Below are 22,275 nucleotides of genomic sequence, written 5' to 3'. Positions count from 1 at the left end.
GGATAGGATTTAGAGAAAAACAGAAGACAAAATTAAAAGACACGCTTGGAAAATGCAACCTAAATGCTTCTTGTGTGTATTTATTTGTGCCATGTAAACTAATTTTTAAACAGGCTAAGAGGCATAAAATGTTATTAAATACAAAATGCCTTTGCAACATGGCAAAGCAGAGGACCACAGCTTGAGAGACATTTGTACTTTGATGTTGTCTTTCTCTCAGCCCCTGTGGGTGTTCTAAGATAACAGATCTGGGACATCTTCAGTGGCAAAGAACTGATATTAATTCTCACTTCTTTGCCTGACCCAGGCCTTTGGAAAGATAACTTGAAATTACTTTCATTATGGCATATTAATTTTTTAAAAGCTATGGTAGTTAACTTTTGACTAAGTGTCATTCCTTATAGATTAAAAATAGAATACCTCAGTTTTCTGAAAGCCCTATTTGAATCTTTGAATATGAATGCAATTTCCTTTTTAACTGTACCCATGCCTCCCATCAAAATCATTTACCACCAGAAATTATTTTTTAAAGCAGAAGCACAGCACATATTTCAACTCCCATGTAATAACACTGCAAAATTTGGTAACATCTGCATATTTTCTTTACTAATTGCAGTGTTAGTCTGAAGTTAATTATATTTTTTTAAGCCAGAGCATATTGTTTGATATTGCTTATGAAGTGATTTTAATGTTCAGCTTAGCTGTTAGGAGGAATCTTATTTTGTCTTATATTTTTAGAGGCAGTTCTCCATTGTAGCACACTAATTCACCTGATAACTACTTTTCTTTAAAAAAAATCTTCAATATAACGTTATATGAAAACACTGCAATAGGTGGCAGGGGATAGTGTTTTCATAATTCAGCTACATGTGAATCCTTCACTTACAGTATATTTTTGTACTAGCATTGTTTAATAATATTTTTTGGTTCTGAAGAACCTAGGGGCAGGGCAGGAATAAAGACGCAGATGTAGAGAATGGACTTGAGGACATGGGGAGGGGGAAGGGTAAGCTGGGACAAAGTGAGAGAGTGGCATGGACATGTATACACTACCAAATGTAAAACAGATAGCTAGTGGGAAGCAGCCGCATAGCACGGGGAGATCAGCTCGGTGCTTTGTGACCACCTAGAGGGGTGGGATAGGGAGGGTGGGAGGGAGACACAAGAGGGAGGAGATATAGGGATATATGTATATGTAGCTGATTCACTTTGTTATAAAGCAGAAACTAACACACCATGGTAAAGCAATTATACTCTAATAAAGATGTTTAAAAAATAATAATATTTTTGCATTCATCATTCTTGCGTGCCAAGCACAGTACCACACACCTAGCGGTCTGTCAGTAAGTAGCAATTGCCACTATTAGGCATAATGCCAGTATGATCTTCAGATCATGTGTATAGATGTTAGATTGATCTAGACATCCATCAGGGTTAGATGGAGTGGTAATGTAACAGAAAGCCTACATCTCTAATGACGTGAAACTGATATCATTTATATTCATTCAATTCAACAAATATTTATTAAATCTTATCCATGTGTGATCAGTACTGTTGCTATCATCTATGTGGGCAAAGACAGAAAAAATAAATGAAAGACTCAATTCTTGCCCTGAAGAAGATCATCACAGTCGGGGCTCAAGACTCCATGAACAATTTTCTCCCAATTAGATATTGTGTGGCATTATTAGTCTCTGCATTGTGTAGTATACATAGTTAAAAATTGTAAGAGATTAGAGGAAGGAAACTTCAGTGTAAGTTAGAATCATTTCAGGTGGCCTTGTGATGGAGGTGGGACCTGAATCAGACATTGAAAAATTGGTTAATGTTTAGAAATGTGGGTGAGAGGAGATGTCGTATGTGAGCAATAGCATGAACAAAGACTCAGAAGCAAGAAGAATCTTTGGAGTGTTCAGAGGACAGTGAGTCTTCCTGGGTCAGCTCAGAGTTCGTGATGGGGAGCTTTGGGAGACTGTGTTGGATGCATAACATGAGGTCATAGAGGGCAAGGAGTAAAACAGTAGTGAGCTACTGAAGATTTCTAAATGAAGATGCTTGCAGCTCCTTACAAAAGGCTAACGTGAGGACCAGAGACTAGGCAAGAAGTCAGAGTCTAAGAAATATACAAGCACAAAAGAATAAGGCCAAGCAATGGGACAGCTAACAGGAAGCCTGGGTGGCAAGAAAGTCTTGAAACTTTCTTGCAAGAAAGTCATCAGAGTCTTGAAACTTGAGATATGTCTGTCCTAGCAGGAACCCCTGTAGTCTTCCTTTGGGAGCAGGAATTATTCCAGGGTCCTAAGTGGGTGTGAGTGAATCTTCTAATGGAAATACGAATCAGTTAACCCAAATGGAGTGGCAGAGATCTGGACAAATCCTGATATGATCAAAGTGGAGCTTCAGAAAAATGAACTTGTCACTGTTATGAAGAATGAATTAATAAAGGGTGAATCCAGGTTTAGATGGGACAGTTGATAAATAATAGTAACAAATAAGGAGTAAACTGGTAGGAGCTTGGGCAAGGATTATAATTGTGGACATTGAGAGAAGTGATACACATGAAAAGTAACTCAGGGTAGAAATGTGTCAGTGAAAGGTGGCACTGAGATTTCAAACCTGAGTGAAGAGGCAATAGTAGTAGTATGGACAAAAGTACAAGCCTTAGGAAAGAAAATTATACACGAACACGTCAGTATTTCCTGACCCAGTAGAGCCCGGCTGGAAAGAACATTCACAGACATGGCCAGTGGCCAACCTACAGAATAATTGGGACCTCCACTCTAATCTCATGGAGACCTTTGAGTGAGGTTTATTTTCCCTTTAACTTCTGACCACATCAGGGTTTTAGAGTAACTCTTGACAGATGTGTTTACTTAAGGGATTTTCAATGAGTAGGGCACTGCTTATTGTTTAAATATGGTAGAAATATGCTGAAACTTTGGCAGGTAAAACACCTGGGCATATGGGACTGGAAATCAGTGTTTCAGTATATAAGTAGGTTACCCCTAGGTAATGCATTTGGTGAAATGTTTTCTCCAGATTAGAGCTTTCTTTTTGTTAATTAGATATCATCTTCCCATGAGGTCATGTCACTAAGACAGATAAAATGGATGGTAACAGTTACTGCTCAGAATGAATTAAAGTAACAACATTCAGTTTGAAAAAAAAAAAGTCTAAGGAGATGTTTAACAATAAGAACCAATTATTTACCATCTGTTTTTATTTATTTATTTATCTGACATCTACTCTGTCAGAAACTCTTAAGTGCTTTATAGCCATGATTCAATTTCATTAGCAAATAATCCCATGAAATACGTACTTTTATTATCCTCATTTTCCAGGGAAGGAGACTGTGACCAGAGAGGTTAAATTGCCTCAGATTATGCAAAGTTAATTAGGGATCCAGCTAGAATTCCCCATCAGGTCTAGTGTGACTCTGAAGCCCTATCCTTAACTGCTACACTATGCTTGTCTCTTCTGGCTTGAGCAAGCAAACGAGGTAATTGTGAATTTCACTAAGCCTTCAGCATATACCCTCCAAAGATGTGATGTCTGTCATGTGTGAAGAAATAATGGTTCCATTATAAACTATGCCACTGAATGTTTAGCAGCCTATTTTCTCACATTTCTGGCAATGGAGGTCTTTATGTATTGAACCAGACTCAATGCAGTAAGAATTTAAATTTCTAGGAGCTGCATATAAACACATTATAAACTTTTGTTGCCTTGAGGGCTTTATTGTGACCCAGATGCTCTATGAACAGCTTAAACTTAAGTTTGGAATGTGGAAAATTATTTTACAATTGTTTTAGGAAAAAGCCAGGTATTAGCGCGCACGCACACACACACACACACACACACACAGACACAAAATCTGAGATGCCAAACACTATTTAAAAATTTTTTTAATTAAAAAAAACACAAAGGGTACCTGTGAAAAAATCCTCTATACACTGAATAAAAATTTTAAATAAATATATGGCATAAGTATTCATATATGAACATTTTGTCTGCATCTATTTCTATGTGTTTCTATCCTAGACACAAAATGCATGCTGAAGAGCTTAAATTTTACTGCCTTCTTCACCTGTAAAACTAACAGAGAATTGTTTGTTTGTTCTTCTCACAGCTGAATTTTTATTCCTCCTATGGGGTGTTTATCTCTGCTACGCGGTGCGAACGGTCCCATCAGCTTTTCACGAGCCACGCTATATGGCTGTTGCAGTTCACAATGAGCTCATTATCTCCGCTATATTCCATACAATTAGGCAAGTGATCTGCAGAGCCACTCAACAACTGTTTTATTTTTCTGATGTGTTGCAGTTTAATTTAATGGCAAAATTGGATAAGATACATAATGGAAAGATGTAGGAAGGATAGTGTTTTATAAGTTGACTAATTTCTTTGTCACAGAAATGGCAAATGAATCGTTTTGTTTTTTTTTTTAAACTCTGCTGTTCTTAGTTCCTTCTGATGAGTTGTTTATTGCCTTCATTTATTTGGAAGGGTAACTCAATGTTATTGTATTGTGTTAAACCACTTATGGGGATGTCATTAGGTATATTGTTTATGATACATAATACTGTTTGTTCTGAAGGTATAAAGCAATACATGCATACATTATAAAATAGATACAGGTAAATTGTCTATGTTTTCATTCATGTTTATTATGCTGGTTTATACTTTCAAAACTTTAACACTCAGATAACTTATGTATGTGAAATCTGTTGAATTCAGAACCAAAAAACCACTCCAAGTTGATGACTGGATTTTTGTGTGCAGTGGGGTTCTTTCACCATTACACTGTAGTGATGACTTTCTGTGGTAAGAAAATATGGCTTGGCCCTCCGTTTCTTATTATTCCATGTATCTCCATAACCAATGAGTACAAAGGAGGAAGAAAGTGGCTTATGATAAGTGAACAAAATGAAATATGTATGACTTACCTCAACAAGAACAACAACCAAACAACAACCAAAAAGGAATCCTATAGCCTGAAAAGCAACAAAAAGATGCCATTTAATTGCTCGACATATATTAAAAGTTAGGACAAACTTAAGAATGTAATTAGAAATTTTGAATATTAGTCTTGGCCCGCAGTGCACAGATAGAGATGAATAATAGGGTGAAAAGGTGTGGATCTGCGGAAGTTTTGCAGGATGTTTATCACCTCTCACTTTAGTCAATAATCATAAAATGGCATCTTGCACTTCTAGGAATAGATGATGCCAAAGAACAGTTGGGGCTCAGGCATAATCTACACTTTTTAAACTCTTAAAGTAAGAGAAAGAGGTATTTATGATCTGACAACCCTGGAAATTCCATCAGAGATGGCCAGGAATCAAGGGAATTTGCCCCCTTGCTTTGTCTTGCCCTCTCTCAAGAGAGAGAAAAGAGAGAGTAGAAGAGGGAGGAAAGATGAGATGCAGAATATGAAATCATAAATAAGCAAAGAAAAGGATGCTTTGTCTAGTTCCACTCAGACTAGAGCTCAAGGATATGAGTGAGGATGCCCTGGTCTAAAATGCCGTGAGCACGAGAGGGCACTTTGTCATGGTGCCAGAGCTCCAGAGCCTTCACATTTCTTCCAACCCCTCTCCCCAAAAAAGCTGCATCATTTTTGTTGTTGTTTTCAGAACATCAAACACATATGTTTCAAGATCTAACAAACATGCTTATCTAGAACCATTGATAAGTTAAATGTTATATTAACAAACCAACTAGAGAGTTATAAGCATGTAAGAAGGCTTATCACATGGACTTCCCTGGTTGTCCAGTGGTTAAGACTCCACGCTCCCAATGTAGGGGGCCCGGGATTCGACCCCTGGTCAAGGAACTAAGATCCCACATGCTGCACAGCGCAGCCAATAAATAAATAAATAAAACAGTGGCTATGTAAATCAGCCATATTCAGTAAAAAATAAAAATTGAAAAAAAAGGCTTATCACAGATGAGTTTAAATGTCTTCTACTGTCAGAATGTAACTGTCATGCAGAGTTTCCCACTTGTGCCCTAAAATTAACTGTTATGTTTCTTAGAACCAAATTAATTGCCCAAGAAATTAAATCTGTTCAACACAGTTGCCAAAATTGATCTATATCTTTTCAACCTGTTCAGTTTTACTCTGTTCAATTTCCATCATTTAATGTGTTTTTTCAATAGATTTTCAACTCTCAGCTGGCCCAAGTCCTTTCAGAAGTAGGCAAGGTAAATGATTTTTAAATGAACTTTAAAAAAATTCTTAATAGTAAGGCAATAGATGGTTATTTCAAAAAAAATCATAAAGTGATAAAGAGAAAATAAACTCCCTAATCCAACCACCCAAAGATAGGCACTATTAACATATTAGTAAATCACTGTTAGATGTTTTTATATGCATGTGTATTTATGACACATCACATTTGATAGCTCCCTTCTAGGAATGTCACAGTGAAGCTAGCATACCGAGAAGTCCTGCTGTACAGATACCTGTTTAACTTTGTTTAACCAACATTTTCCAAATGTAACCGACCATGGAATCCCCCCAACCCTTACATCTGATAACAGCAGCCACGCTTCAGAAAACACTGTTTGATCACTGAACGAGGGTGATAGGAAATATGTTAAATACTTGTTGAAAATAGCTTTCTTACTTTGCTTAGGTCTTTCCTACAGAGTCCCAAACAACCCAGCCAGAAGAATCATATAAACCATGAGCTGGGTTCACGTAGACGCAAGCTCTGATTGAATGGTTCATGGTGAACCTAGTAGGTTTGGTATTGAGCAGACATAGCATACTCTTCTTCCAGACAACTCTTTAATTCCCTATCAGTTTTGAACAGGGAGGACTTCAAATGGTAGCAGAGGGACTAGCCTTGGTATCTTTTGGTATCTTCTTAGGCAAGGCTAAGCAAACCTGAATGGGAAGCTCTGCATTTCAAGTTCCAAATTTGACTTACCTTTCTACATAGACCAGACTCGATTAGATGGTGGCACATTGGCTTCAAAGGATCGTAGCTACTCTCTTGAATGTTTAATTTGTATGGCCATAAGGGACCAGTGATGGAATTATAGCTTAACACATTGAATCTACAGAACACTGATTTTAGGGGGATGAGCCAGGAGCAAGTAAAACACAGTGATAATTAAAGAAATCAAGTATGCACAATTTCTTATTTACATGTGGACTGAGTTCATATATGCTGTGGTTCCAGCATTAATAAAGTTCAAGGATAAAAAGCAATAACATAAAAATTTAAATCAGCTGGATCCATCTTGGCAATTTTTTCCTAGAATGAAATAATATTAAATAAGGCATCCAACATTAGCAAAGATATTCTCTATCAATAGGATATATATGTTCTTCTTGTCTGCTTAAAATATAAAATTATGTATACATATATGTATGTATTCATATTTATACATACACATATATAAATTAAAAACTATGACTACATATTATGTACAGATTTACCTTCTTTCTTACCAAATTGTCAGACTGAACAAAAATAACCTAAAAGGGTTAAGTCTAGAAGGATAAATGATGAGAAGGCATTTCTCTCAGTCTGTTCTAACCCTTTACTTATTTTTAGTACTAAGCATAAAGCAAACCTTTGGGAAAGTGCAAGGCTTTTAAAAAGTTTGCCTTTATTCTTAGCCTCAGTGTTCAAATATTTCGATGTGCCTGATTTTTGGACCGATTTTTTAAGTTGAAATACTATTTTTTAAAATGAAGCTTTAATACTATTTCAAAACCCAGTTCTTAAGGTATTTCTAATCAAAACTGCAACCTAAAAAAATCTGGCAGTAATTAAAAGCTGATTAAGGACAATCGATGTTAGCATATCTCAAAATTATTTTTTGGAAGATTCACTGTTTTAATTCAAAATATATGTACCCATTCTTTTTTCCAGATATTGTCAGGCTAGTTTCAAGTTCACCTGTGTTGGCATTTGAGATGGGAATTCCCAGTGCATGAGGCTGCTTTTTGACTGTAAATCCATCTCCTTTGATGTGACTGTCTGCTCCAGTACAGGCAGGGGCCCCAGCAGATTGGGATTGTATTATTTTCAGAGGTACATTTTCTACTGCTTCTGTGCCTCAGTATTCTGTCTCAGAGACTATAACTTTTTATTGAGTAAGATGATCCTATTTTAATGCTTAAAAAAAAATCTTACTTGACCCAGCACAGACTGTATAGTCAAAAGTATCCCGTCCCTGAACAAAGTGAACATTCAGTCACATTCAAAGCAGGTATGAAGCCACTTTTCTCACAAAGGAGCTAGAAAAGATGTTAATTCAGAAAATCCCTTTCAGTTGTCTGTGAAGTATCATGGCCATTCTGCACTTCTGTGTATAAGTCTATGTTTTTTATATCTCCAGACACAGGGGAAAAAACTCTATCTCCATTTTGATGACTCCTGAGCTTCCATTTTAGCTTGATTTTTTTTCGGGGGGAGGGATGGAAGTGAAAATTTGGAAGAAATGTCCTTGATGGAAATTTTGTTTCAAATATTAATAATATTAATTTACTTAGTAAATTTGTCATGAATATGGTATAATGAAGAAATAAAATTAGTCTCTTCTGTTTTTAGATTCATATATGTTTATTTCATGATTATATCATAAGCATTTTCTTAGGATATGAGCTTTTCAAATTTGATGATGTATATCATTGAAACAAAATGCTAATTCTCTAATTCCAAAAGCACTAAAATCTCATATTTAGCTTTCATGGATAAACAATAGATGGGAAAACATTAAAAGAAGAATATGAATGCAAAATGACCTTAATAAAAGCAATATCTGGTTTCTGCATAAAGATGAGTCCTTAACACATGAGTTTTAGTTTGTACATGTACCTACTGATTTGTGAAAACATTCCCAAATTACCAGATCAGATATTAATAATGAATTTTTCCTGTACATGTTACTTGAAGGGCCGTCCTGGAACACACGTTTATAAATTCCTCAATAAGATAAGATTTTAAATATTATATTTTAAATTATTTTAAAATAATTTGATGCTCTATAAAAACTAAGGTTTGTATTTTAAAAGATGCACTTTGTATGTCAACTATATTTCAATTTCTAAAAACAATTTTAAAAAGATGCACGTTACAAACCATTAGTACATACATTTTATCCATTACATTGCTTATCATTTAAACTTCTGGGATCATTCACTAAAACAGATATTTACCCATTTTTTTCCCTCAGTTCTAATTAATATTTTTAAGTGAAGAATATTATGATCAAGAGTTATTTGGATGTGTCTTATAACCTAAATTTGCCTGAAACAATCATTTTTTAACCTACTCTTGTTTTGAATTCACATGTGTTCACTGCTTTTGCTTTGCACATTCAACTTACCTACAAAATAATAATCCAAGGAAGTGTTTAGCACATTATATATGTATGTGTTATCTTTCTTACTATTGATAATTTTAAGAACTAAAGGGTTCATATCTTATGCATCTAATTAGGGTTACTTAGACCCTTATTCTTCTGTGATGAAAATATATGTCATGGAAATAACAGTATGACTTCTTTCTTGCTTTCTTTCTTTAACTAATACATTGAGAAAAAGAGTTTCCAAGTATCCTAGTGTTTTAAGTAGAGATCTTGTTGGGTTGCTAATGTGGTGAATTCTCATTTCAGATTTGTTCTTGCCTCAAGACTTCAGTCTGATTGGATGTTGATGCTGTATTTTGCACATACTCATTTGACTGTGACAGTGACCATTGGGTTGCTTTTGATTCCAAAGGTATTCCTCCAACATTACTTTTCTCTTGCAAGATAGTTGTTTTAAATGAGCGTGGAATTGTTTCTCCTTTAAAAAATATCTGGCAATATAGGCAAAGGGAGGTGTGAAGATTTGCTTGACACGCTACAATGTTTTTAAAACTCCCTCCTCAGGAATCTAGGTGTCTCTTTTCTTTGGGGATTTATTAAACATCTCACATAATTTTTAACTGCCTTAGTTTGTACAAAACCCATCATCCGTTTTAGTCCTTTTCCAAATACTTTGATATCTATTCATGTTTTAATTATTAGGGGTTCAAGGTGGCCTTTCATTGTAGCTGTAACCTCAAGGTCGTTTTTAAAGAGAATTATCCTAGTCTAAGAATCCTCTTGTTTGGATTCATATTCAGGGAAGTACTGTGTTTTAAACATTCAGAGAATTTTTATGTAAATAAAAATAATTATAATGTTGTATAAAAAGAGTCTTGCTTAACAATGATGGACTCTGACAAAGACTTATCTACACAGCATTCTGACATGGAGGGAAACGGGCCAGGACTCAGAATACAGGGATTCTGAACTCATACCCCACCCCAAGTTAGCTGTGTAATGTAACGTTAGGCAAGACTTTTCATCTCTCTGAGTCTGTTTCCTCATCTATGACATGATAGCAGTGAGGCTGCTTGGAATAAAACAAAATGATATCTGAGTTTTGGAAAAAAGATACTATACAAATTACCATTATTTTCCTCTTTTACATGTAGAAAAACAAAATATTAGAACAAAATATTATGTGTAGAAAAACAAAAATTATCATTGTTTTCCCCTTTTACATGTAGGAAAACAAAATACATCTTTATCAGTGTCGTGCAATGTAACGTTAGCACAGCTGAAACCAGAATTGTGACTTCACTCTAGGCTTCCTTTACCTCACCTCTCACAGTTAACCAAAACATTGAACTTCAGCCTGATTGAAAAGGCCAAACAATTGTAAACAGAGCAAAATGCCTGTTTTCTTCCTTACTTGAATTACACCAAATAGCCATAATTTTCGTGGATGTGTCTGTTCCTGCAGTCTATCTTAACCATCTTTATACTGTACGTAATATGATTACATTTTTATTAGATGGGTATATACTCAGACTATTTATTCATTCAAAAAATTGTTATTGAGCTCCAGAGACAATTGAAAACATATGTTTACACAAAAATTTGTTCTTGATGTCTATTACCTTGGTAGTGATGGCATCACGGGTGTTTGCATATGTCCAAACTCATCAAATTGTACACATTTAATATGTGCAGTTCTCTGCATATCAATTATACCTCAACAAAGCTGGCTTAAATTTTTTTTAAAAATTTGTACATGAATGTTCATAGCAGCATTATCCATAATAGCCAAAAATTGGAAACAGCCCAAACGTCCATCAATTGATAATGTATAAACAAAATGTGGTATACCCACAAAATGAAATGCTATTCATCAATAAAAAGGAATAAAGCGTTGATACATGCTACAACTTGTACAAACCTTGAAAACCTTACGCCAAGGAAGCCAGATAAAAAAGGCCACATATTATACGATTCCATTTATGTGAAATGTCTGGAATAGACAGCTCTAAAGAGACAGAAAGTGGGTTAGTGGTGCTGTGGGCTGGGGAAAAAGGGGTATGGAAGTGACTGCTTCCTGGGTTCAAGGTTTCTTTTGGGGGTGATGAAAATATTCTGGAATTAGATGGTGGTGATGATTGTGCAACCTCATGAATATACTAAAAAACACTGATCTGTATAGTTAAAAATTGAGAATTTTATGGTATGTGAATTATATTTCAATAAATAATTTAAAACATTATTGAGGAGCTTTACTAAGCACTGTTCTATATCCTAGAATAAGAGTAGTGAACAGATATAAATCTGTGCTCTCATGGTACTTATATTCTGGTGGAAGAGAGGAGGAAACAGAAAAGATAAAATAAATATTTAAAATAGTATTTCAGATAGGGATAAGCATTAAGGAAAAATCATAAAGCAGGAAATGGACAATATCTGACAAATAACTGTCTCTTAAACTCATGATAATATCTAAGACTTTGCTCAAGAAAAATAATTTCATTCTTATGGGCTTCCCTGGTGGTGCAGTGGTTGAGAGTTCTCCTGCCGATGCAGGGGACACGGGTTCGTGCCCCAGTCCGGGAAGATCCCACATGCCGTGGAGCGGCTGGGCCCGTGAGCCATGGCCGCTGAGCCTGCGCGTCCGGAGCCTGTGCTCCACAACGGGAGAGGCCACAACAGTGAGAGGCCCGCGTACCGCAAAAAAAAAAAAAAAAAAAAGAAAGAAAAAAGAAAAATAATTTCATTCTTATAAATAACCTCCAGTAGCATGTGAGATTTTGGAGGACCAGGACTCTATTTTTGTCACCCTTATGGCCTTAAGTTTATGGCACATGTGGCTCCCACAAACATAAATAGAAGAGTGAGGGGAAAGTTCATCAGTTCCTGTGGTTTCTCAGCCGGTCCCAAATACAAAAGATTCATTATGACTTAAATAGAGAACTACCATCTCACATGTTATCTCCAGTTTGTGTTCACCTGCCTAGCTGAATATTTTAACAATTGTTGACATTAAAATATCTCTGTGTCTCTGTATCAAAGGGCAACCTGTTCTGTTTTTTTCTTTTATTATATTTTGTTTTTTTAAGTATCAAATGTCTTTATAGACAGTGCCTAATAGTATAGAGGGTAAAAGATTTGTCAAGAATCACACAAATTAAGTGGAAGGACCCCTGTCACATGTATATTTTGGAAGTCTAATCTATTTGGATTACTGCTACATTTCTTATCATGAGATTAGCTACTTTTTTTTTTTAACACTAGGTCCTTGTTGGTTATCTATTTTAAATATAGCAGTGTGTACCTGTGAATCCCAAACTCCCAATCTATCCCTCCCTCCCACCCTTCCCCTCGGTAACCATAAGTTCAATCTCTAAGTCTGTGAGTCTGTTTCTGTTTTGTAAATAAGTTCATTTGTGTCATTTTTTTTTAATTCCACATATAAGTGACATCATATGATATTGGCCTTTTTCTGTCTGACTTGCTTCACTAAGTGTGATAATCTCTAGGTCCATCCATGTTGCTGCAAATGGCATTATTTCATTCTCTTTAATGGCTGGGTAGTATTCCATTGTATACATGTACTACATCTTCTTTATCCATTCATCTGTCGATGGACATTTAGGTTGTTTCCATGTCTTGGCAATCGTAAACAGTGCTGCAATGAACATTGGGTGTGTATGTATCCTTTTGAACATGTTTTCCTCTGGATATATGCCCAGGAGTGGGACTGCTATTTTTAGTTTTTTAAAACCTGTTCATTATTTAAAGAAATATTTTACCTGATGACAAGCTAGGAGAAGAGAACCCAAGTTCTCTCAATTTTCATAGGACAATCACTTGGTTTATATGTTGTGTAAAATGTGGCTGGATACTTTTGATTTTTCCTGCTCTCCATTATTTACCCAATTCATTCTTCCTCACTTTTCCACTTGAAGAAGAGTAGAGATAGCAAGAGTACATGAAACTGAAAAATAGCAAAAGGCTACATGAAGATAATGAAAATATATCAAAATGCAATGAAGGAGGAACCTGAGAATAATGATGAGCTTAAGAAAAAAAATCTATAATTTCAGTGAATCTTTGAATTTTAAACTCAGATACCATCCAGCGCAAGCCCTTTAGGCTAAGAGGACACTGTGCTCCCGAGAGGTTCCATGGCCTGGCTAAGATCCCACTGACAACAGAGTCGAGGCTGGAATTCAGATCTCCTGTGCCCTGAGTTTTGAAAGTCGTGTTTTTGAAGCTCTGTGTGACAGACTGAAAGTCATATTCCTGTGATCAGTCCAGTTGTGCCCATAGATGAAATACAGCCTCCTCTGTGTAAAGTGAAATGACATGATACACACCACCTCTCAAAAAAATATCCCCATTCAGCTGCCAGTGGGTCTAAATTGCTACTCTTAGAGTACAGTGTACTAAGAGTACCCTAAGAGAACATTTCTTTGGATTCTTCTACTTATTTTCATTTTCAAAATGCAAATATCGTTGAAGAGGAATAATGTGAGTTAACCCTTGGAACCTGGAAAAAAGACAAGAATGAAAATAGGAGTCAAAGAGGGAACCAAGTGTTAATGTTGCCTCACTAAATGCTCTAGCATGTAAGGTGGGAAACAAAACACACATATGGCAGCAAATATTTTGTAAAGAGTTCAGTGAATGAATTCATCTAAGCTGAAGAAATGATGTAACAGTAGAACCTTCAGAAAAGTATTATGTTGTGTCCTACGGTGGACTAATGTCTACAGCTCATATTGAATTTCTATTGCAGTTTTCACATTCAAGCAATAACCCACGAGACGACATTGCTACAGAAGCGTACGAAGATGAGTTAGACATGGGCCGATCTGGATCCTACCTGAACAGCAGTATCAATTCAGCCTGGAGTGAGCACAGCTTGGATCCAGAAGACATTCGGGTAATACCAGTAGTTCTTCTTTTCTGTTTTAGATTAGACCCATTCATACAGGCTCGCACGTGTGGGTCGATGTTCATGTGTGCTTCTTTGTGTTAGAGAGCATGTGTGTTTGTGTAAGAACTGAAGGCATCACATGCAGTTAATCCAGTTCTAAAACATAGAATCACAGTATAAGTGAGGCCACACAGGCCAGTCTTGATAGTCTTAACTGACTTATTGGACACCATGATGGTGAACTGGTTGTACATGTCCCATGATGACGGTTTATGAGATCTTGCTGATGGGAAACTAGGATAGATCTGTGAGCAGAGAGTGTGAAATATTTAAAATAGTCTGTGACAATATATCAGCATTTGGAGGAAGAAGATGCTTTTGTATTTGATGGTCTGTTGTACACTAATTTAACATTAGGTGTAATTTTATCAGTGGCTACATGATGCTTCCCATATTGTTCAGGGATATGGTTTCTCAGTAGACAACAGGCTGTGTTTTGTCATGGTCCAGGCTCAGCCTGGTCCACGCAATTCACAAGTTCAAAGTTCCTGTTGCATGAAGCAAGTGCAGAATGCAGGAGTTCACGTCTTAAAGTTCAAACGCTGTGTGAAACAAGATACAGAGGAATCAGAACGTGAGAGTGAGGGGAAAGTTGATGAGCAGAGATGTTAGGAGGAGCTCCGTTCATTGACTTCACATTACAGTTAGTGATGTGAGCCGGCCCAAACGCTAAATTCCGCACCTCTTTGAATCTGCTCTTGTTATGTATGGCAGGACGAGCTGAAGAAACTCTACGCCCAGTTGGAAATCTATAAGAGGAAGAAGATGATCACAAATAATCCCCACCTCCAGAAAAAGCGGTGCTCGAAGAAGGGCTTAGGCCGTTCCATCATGAGGCGGATCACCGAGATCCCGGAGACGGTCAGCCGTCAGTGCTCCAAGGAGGACAAGGACGCGTTGGACCACGGCGCGGCCAAGGGCGCCGTCCCGGGCAGGAGGAACCCGCAGGAGGCTGCGGGCGGCGCCGGGAAGCCCAAGGAGGAGTCCCTGCGGAACCGAGTCTTCTCGCTCAAGAAATCGCACAGCACGTACGAGCACGTGCGGGAGCAGCCGGGCAGCCCGGGCAGCCCGCCTGCCCCGAGCCGGGAGGAGGAGGCGGCGGCCACGGACGACTCTGCGCTGGGGTCCCCGGCGGGAACGAACCGACCGCGAGCCCTGCAAGACGACAGCCAGGCCGTGTCCACCGAGTCCGTGCCTCTGGTGTGTAAGTCGGCCAGCGCCCACAACCTCAGCTCGGAGAAGAAGCCCGGGCCGCCCCGCACATCCGTCTTACAGAAGTCCCTCAGCGTCATCGCCAGTGCCAAAGAGAAGACGCTCGGATTGGCCGGGAAAACCCAGGCGTCCGGCGTGGAGGAACGGGCCAAAGCCCAGAAAGCTCTGACGAGAGAGAAAGAGACAAACAGAAAATACTCAAATTCAGATAACACAGAGACTCAAGACTCTGCCCCCTCAAACTCCAATCATTCAGAGGAGCCAAGAAAACCTCCGAAATCTGGGATCATGAGGCAGCAAAGGGCCAACCCCCCCACTGCCAGTTCCGACCTGAGTCCAGGCGCCCCCCAGATGAAGGACAGCTTTGACATAGGGGAGGTGTGCCCCTGGGAGATCTACGACCTGACCCCCGGTCCTGTGCCTTCAGAATCAAAAGTTCAAAAGCACGTATCGATTGCGGCTTCTGAAATGGAGAAAACCCCAAGTTTTTCCTTAAAGGGGAAATCTCATCCCAAGCCTAAGGCAGCTGAACTATGTCAGCAGTCCAATCCGAAGAGCATAGACAAAGCTGAGGTGTGCCCTTGGGAGAGCCAAGTTCAGCCCCTCTTTGAAGATGAGAAGTGTGTGATTTCCAAGACTCAGGTTCCCCCAGGAAGAGCTCAAGGGGAGAATGGCGGCCAGCACTCTGCAGCCAGTGTGTGTGCTGGGCAGTGTGAAGAAGTGCCTCCCAAAGCCGTAGCATCAGAAGTGGAGAATGAAAACCTCAACCAACTAGGAGACCAGGAGAAAAAGACATCTTCCTCTGAGCAAAATGTGCCTGACTCATATAACTCAAGTAATAACTTTCAGCAACCCTTAACATCACGAGCTGAGGTATGTCCCTGGGAGTTTGAGACCCCAGATCAACCAAATGCTGAAAGAAGTGTAGCTTTCCCTGCCTCTTCTGCTTTAAGTGCAAATAAGGTAGCAGGGCCTCGGAAATAAGAGGTCTGGGATAATTTTAAAGTGTAGCATCCCCAGAAAGAAAAGGAGAAGGAAGAAACGCTGAATTCGCTATAAGACAGAAGATACAGGATCACAAATTCCCAAGGAGTATTGGTCAGTCAAGGGAAATGTGAAAGGGAGGGGTGGAAGAAAACATAGGAGGCCAGGGCAATGTCGTAATGGAGAAGTTAGACTGGCCAGGAAAGTCTTGCCCCAGGGAACACTGGGAAAATCCTTACACTTTAGCATATGTTTGGGGGAAGTAGCCCTCAATGTCTGCCCCTGATCAATACTTACCCTTGGGACTTTGAAGATCCCAAGCAAGGCAAACCAGAAGACACAGAAGAGGGACGAGATTTGGCAAAGGACAGGAAGGTATTGACGTATGTGACCGAAATTCTAAGTAGCTGACTAAAAAGAACTTTACCTATTTAACCTTGATAGCACTGCTAACTTAATGCATCCAAAAATATCTTTTATATTAATGATTGCTTTCATTTTCTTATAAATGTCTGTTTCAGTACATTGTTGTGTCTCATTCCAGCATTCCAGATTGTATAATTTTTGCAAATAACTTTGATATTATGTGACACAACACATTTATGCAATCTGCAGCTACTCAATTGTTATTGCAACTTCCAGAATACCTGCTATCTATCAACTTTAGTTGATTCTTGAAGTACAGTACGCTTTCTCTGGCTTGGGAAGCCATAACTGTTATGATAAAACCTTTTAGTTTTGGCTGTGGTTTATATATTGTGAATTTGGATTTGACTCTATTATTTCACATCATGGTTTGTTATACTGTCTTAATAAGGGTTTTTTATACAAGTTGAGTTTCTTGTTTTGCACTTCCTGTTAGGACTCAGAAGCTTTATTAATATTGGAGATCAAGTGGTCCTACTTAGTCATACATCTCATTAAGTTAAGGACAACTTATCTATTGTTTGTTCAAAGTCAGGGATAGATAATGCCTTCATTCCAATTAATTGTCCCTTTTAACTCTTTCAGGATTTCATACTTAGCAGCATTTCGTAAGGAAGGAAGAAGCTAAGAGTGAGAAAAATATACTGTGCATTATTATTACCATTGGCAAGGGAAGACTCTGGGAATGACAAGAGAATTAGAGTACTGCAGAGCCAGGGGATTTGCCTTTAAAACAAAGACAGAAAGGGAGCTCCCAATAGCACTTTCAAGGGATTATATTTTTAAAGAGAAAAATTATTATAGCATCAAGATCATTATATGGATATATTTTTATTATGTATACTAAATATATAATATTTTACATTACCTTAAACTACTTATTCTCATAAACTCTTATTGATTGCTTCAGGCAGGGGTAGAACTTGCTGGGCTTGAATCCCAAAGAGGTTTATAACCAGAGTTACTCAAAGCCTATGAGGCAGTGTGGGCTCTTCATTCTTCCAAGCCCTGGAAAACTTCCAAGTCCTGCAAATGGCCTAGGTGAGCTACCAGGCTCAAAATTCCAAATGTAGGGGTTATTTGCAAGGCACAGCAGCTCCCAAAGCATGTTTCATAAAACGTATCGCATTCCACACTGATCACCTGGCACAGCCACCCGAAGCTACTGATTTAGCCCTACTGATGTGATCATGCAAAGAGATTCCATCGCAAAACTCAGTCTCATTTTATTTTAAGGTGAATCACTTAAAAATAGAACCCAGACTTCCTTTCTCTCACGCTAAATGCTGAAGTATCACGGCTTGTTCGGCCAGAACATTTATAGCCTAAATAACTGTTTTTCATTTTCTGAGCAGCAAGGAGAACATGCTAGGAGGGTAGAAGTTGAGAAAAGGGCATCAGAAGGTGGATACGGGGCTGTTCTTAGGAATATTACTCTCAGTGGAAGATAAAAACTGGGAATTCTCCTATTCATCATCAAAATTTTCCCAGTGATTTGTATTCAGGAGTAACATGCATTTCACCATTTTGCAAAGCTGTGCATAAATCTCCTCACCCATTTGCTTGCTTCGTGCATTACTCAGGATGGTGGGGTAGGTTTGAAGAGATGTAGAAATTCTATTTGTTTTTGCTTTCTTCATTTACTTCCTTCTCCGCTTCCTTTTCAGTCAAAGCCTATCTATCTACTTAGTGACCTTGGACTACAACTTTAAGGTATAAAGTTGTGAACTTGGTTTGGAGTGTCCAGACCCACCTACTTGTTTCCTTTACATCTGAGATCTGTTAGTACTTTACTGACTTTTTCAGAAATAAGCGGTCAGGCATCAGTGACTTTTTACTGCACTTCAGGATGACCCTGCTAGAGATGTGGCCTAAAGAAGACTTGCCAGTTTCTACCTTAGTACAGTCCATAGAGTCTCTTCCACCAGCATAAATCAGCAAGAGCGCCTGGGGTCTTTCCTAGACTTTCATTGCCATTATTTATCACCAAGAGAAGTTTAAATCTTCAATCCTTGAGGTTGTTTTCCCAGATTGATAACAATAAGCAAGTGAAGAAACACTATTAAGTTCACAAACATTTGCTAGGTTGTCCTTCTCAGTGCATGTGCAGGCTGCATCCTGTCCTTGTTTTTAAGCCAGGGTTTATAAATAAGTAGATTTATACCAATCTTAATAGAACTGTATATTTTATGCAAGAGTTAAACGCTTTACGACATGAATTATAACCCAACCCATTGTAAACGTTGGTGGCCATATGGATTTGAAACTCGACAGTTCTCTTGTATTTGCTTCCTAGGTCTCTGCATGCAAGTGATGACACAGGTAGGACTGAAAAAAAACACTGCCTCTTGACTTCTAGCATTTAGCAACCGAGAGATGTAGAGTCAATAAAGCTGTCAGTCTTTTCACTTAATCTGTGGTTCTTCTGAAACTATTATCTGAAACCTACAGCATCCCACCACAAAATATTTGGTAAATTTATGTCGTGACGTGTTGCAGCATGTAAATACTTATAACTTCTCTGCAATAAAACATATTTATATGAAAGCAATTTGTGGCGATTTGTGTGTTCATCTATCAAAAGTTGAATTCATTTCACCTAACCAACTTTAGGAGGAATCCCATATATCTTTGGCTTTGGTACACTTAGGCGCACACATCCCCACACTGCCTATCAATAGGAATGTGTGATTAGTCAAATGTGGCCTCAAACATGCAGGTAATCATTTGGAGCCAATAAAACCTCTTAGGACTAGTGGTTTTGATTTAAGGATGCTCTAGCCAAATGGGAACTAATTCAGCTACCTTTTAAATTTTTTATTTATTTATTTACTTACTTATTTACTTATTTATTGGCCGCGGCTTGTGGGTTCTTAGTTCCCCAACCAGGGATCATACAAGTGCCCCCTGCAGTGAGAGCACAGAGTCCTAACCACTGGACCGGCAGGGAACTCCTCAGCTACCTTTTTAAAAACTGAAGGTAAGTTGATTTACAATGTTGTGTTAGTTTCTGGTGTACAGCAAAGTGATTCATATATATATATATATATATATTCTTTTCCATTGTCGTTTATTAAAGGATATGGAATATAGTTCCCTGTTCAGCTACCGTTTTAAATTTACTCAACAAACATACCAGGCCATCTGCTAAGCAACGATGATGATCTTCAGATGAACGAGGTGCTCCAGTAGCACTCAGACCCATAAGAGTATCCGGGCCCTGCTATGGTATTACACAGGATAGCGTGACTAAGTCTCGGAGCCAGGGCTGTCTTCATAGGAAGGGCACATTCACCAGGCTGAAATTCTGCAAAGCCATCAGGCATGAAAGGGAAAGAATGTAAGGCTGGAAAGGTAATTGTGCACAGCATTGCACGTCTTGCTTCAGGTAACTACAGTGTATCCTTTAGTACTGGGAGCTATCAAAAAGCTTTAAATAGGGCATAATCAAGTCACGTTTTAGAAGGAAAGGATTTGTCCCCCGAATTATGGGAAGCAGCCCAGAAGTGGCCTGAAGTGGGAGGAGACTAGAGGCAGCTACATCAGCTAGAAGAGAGTCGGGGTAAGGAAAAGTGAGGGCCTAAGGAGGAGAGGAAAAAAATGTTGGTTATTTTTTATTAAAATAGCATCTTCCAATGTGTTTCCTGTTACGTTATACTCCTAGGAAGCCAGAAAAATCAGATTAATTAGGTAACTATGTCAAATATAGATGTTCCTTCTAAGTTTGTTAACATTTTGGATAATTTCAAAAGTTTTCAAAGCCCTCTCTGAAGGTCACTGGACCTCAGTATCCTCTACTCATGAGAAAAAGCTGGATGCCAGGTTCATGCTATGGGAAACCTTGATACTGAACTGGGCTGGGAAAGGAGCAAAGGGCTTGCCTAGATGCAGACCTAAATTCCTGCCTGGAAGTGGCAGCTCTGAAGCAGCTCCAGAAAGAAGCAGGTGTGGCAGGAGGTCAGAGGGATCCACCCTCTCCCTGCATCACCTTTCCTTTAAGTGGTTCCTGCGATGGCCCTTTCCCAACCCTTCACACCATTGTTATTGCATATTTGCATATTCTGTATTCTCTCAGTTCTTACACGGAGAATCAGTGGTTTCAGGTCTTTGAATGATCCTAAAGAGCTGAGACAAAAGCCTTTGGAGATTAACAAGCCATGGAAATCAAGTCTACTTATGTGATAAGGAAGATAGAGGCTTTTCAGTGTTTGTTGGAATTGCTTGGGTGATGGCTGTATTATTTTTCATATATTTATGCACAGTGACAGTCTTGTTTCTTTGTTCTACATTTAGAACCTTTTTGTTAAAAAAAAAATACCTAAGAGGACTACTCCTATCAGAGATTGGCTTTATCACTCCAAAAGGTAATCATGTCAATCTCTTGTTCTAAAGCAATGCAAGTTAGTTAAGATTTTCATTATTATTTCAGCATATTCTGTCCTTTTCCCCCTGAATAGTTATGAGGACAGAAGTAATGTCTTTCTAACTTTGGTTATTTTCTCTTGAAACATTTGTTTCTTGGAAAGTACAAGGGCAAACTCAGAGCACATTGTATGCTTTAATTCAGTGTTAACTGGTCAGAAGGCAGACAATGGAAAGTCTGAATTGGTTTTTAATTTCCCTTTCTCTGTGATGTGAATATAATACTTTGCCAGAAATAAAACTGTCTGATCAAATGAAAATGGAAAATGAGAGATAAATATGGGAAAAGTCTTTGTTGCACAACAGTCACATTCCTAGAAAGAAAAATAAGTATGCAAATAGCAGGTCATGACAATTCTTACAGAACATACTTCCACTTCAGTTCAAACAGCAACAGAAAAGACGGCAAATTCCCTCTTCAAGATTTTAAGCCCAGTTTTTCCCCTAGCATACCATGGGATTTTATTCCTCCGTGCCTTTTGTCTTGCTGTTTGGTCCATCTGAAATTCTCACCGTCCTTCTTCTCTGTGTCAGCATCTTATGTGTGCTCCAATACTAGTATGATCATATAATTTATTGTCCAAAGAAAACCTTTGAGAGTGAAAGTGCAGTGCTAATAATGAATAATTATGCTTGGAAAACAGTGTAAACTGGGACTATCCCAAGCAACCTGGGATGTTTGTTTGTTTAGCCTATTCAAGGAGCGGCACAAATGCCCTGCTCCTTCCATGAAGCATTTCCTAATGCCACAAATCAGAATGACTTTCTCTTTCCTCTGTGCTTGCCTTAGGAATTTGCTTAAGTCTATGACTGCAGTGACCCACAATTTAGTTAGTTACATAGTCCTCTGTATCATCTGCTAAAATAAGAGCTCCTGGGGGCAAGAAATTTTTTTTTGTTCACCTCTATATCCCCAATTTCTAGCC

General features: G+C 38.3%; 1 protein-coding gene across 1 annotated transcript in view; it reads left to right on the top strand.

Moving 5' to 3' along the window:
• The window catches only part of GPR158 (G protein-coupled receptor 158), a 326,439-nt gene extending 306,358 nt beyond the window's left edge, over nucleotides 1-20,081 (top strand). Inside the window, exons 8-11 of the mRNA XM_089906217.1 lie at nucleotides 4,130-4,268; nucleotides 9,640-9,745; nucleotides 14,105-14,251; nucleotides 15,020-20,081. Of these exons, the coding sequence (XP_089762343.1) occupies nucleotides 4,130-4,268; nucleotides 9,640-9,745; nucleotides 14,105-14,251; nucleotides 15,020-16,501 (1,874 nt within the window). The 3' untranslated portion in view covers nucleotides 16,502-20,081. The remainder of the gene's footprint in view (nucleotides 1-4,129; nucleotides 4,269-9,639; nucleotides 9,746-14,104; nucleotides 14,252-15,019) is intronic.
• Nucleotides 20,082-22,275: the final 2,194 nt, after the last annotated feature.

The sequence above is a fragment of the Delphinapterus leucas genome, chromosome 2 (assembly GCF_059928025.1).
Source record: "Delphinapterus leucas isolate spDelLeu-1000000601 "Yukka" chromosome 2, BTC_Dleu_Yukka2, whole genome shotgun sequence".
In the NCBI taxonomy this organism is placed as follows: domain Eukaryota; kingdom Metazoa; phylum Chordata; class Mammalia; order Artiodactyla; family Monodontidae; genus Delphinapterus; species Delphinapterus leucas.
Note: the sequence above shows the minus strand (reverse complement) of the source record. Positions and strands in the feature narration are given on the sequence as shown.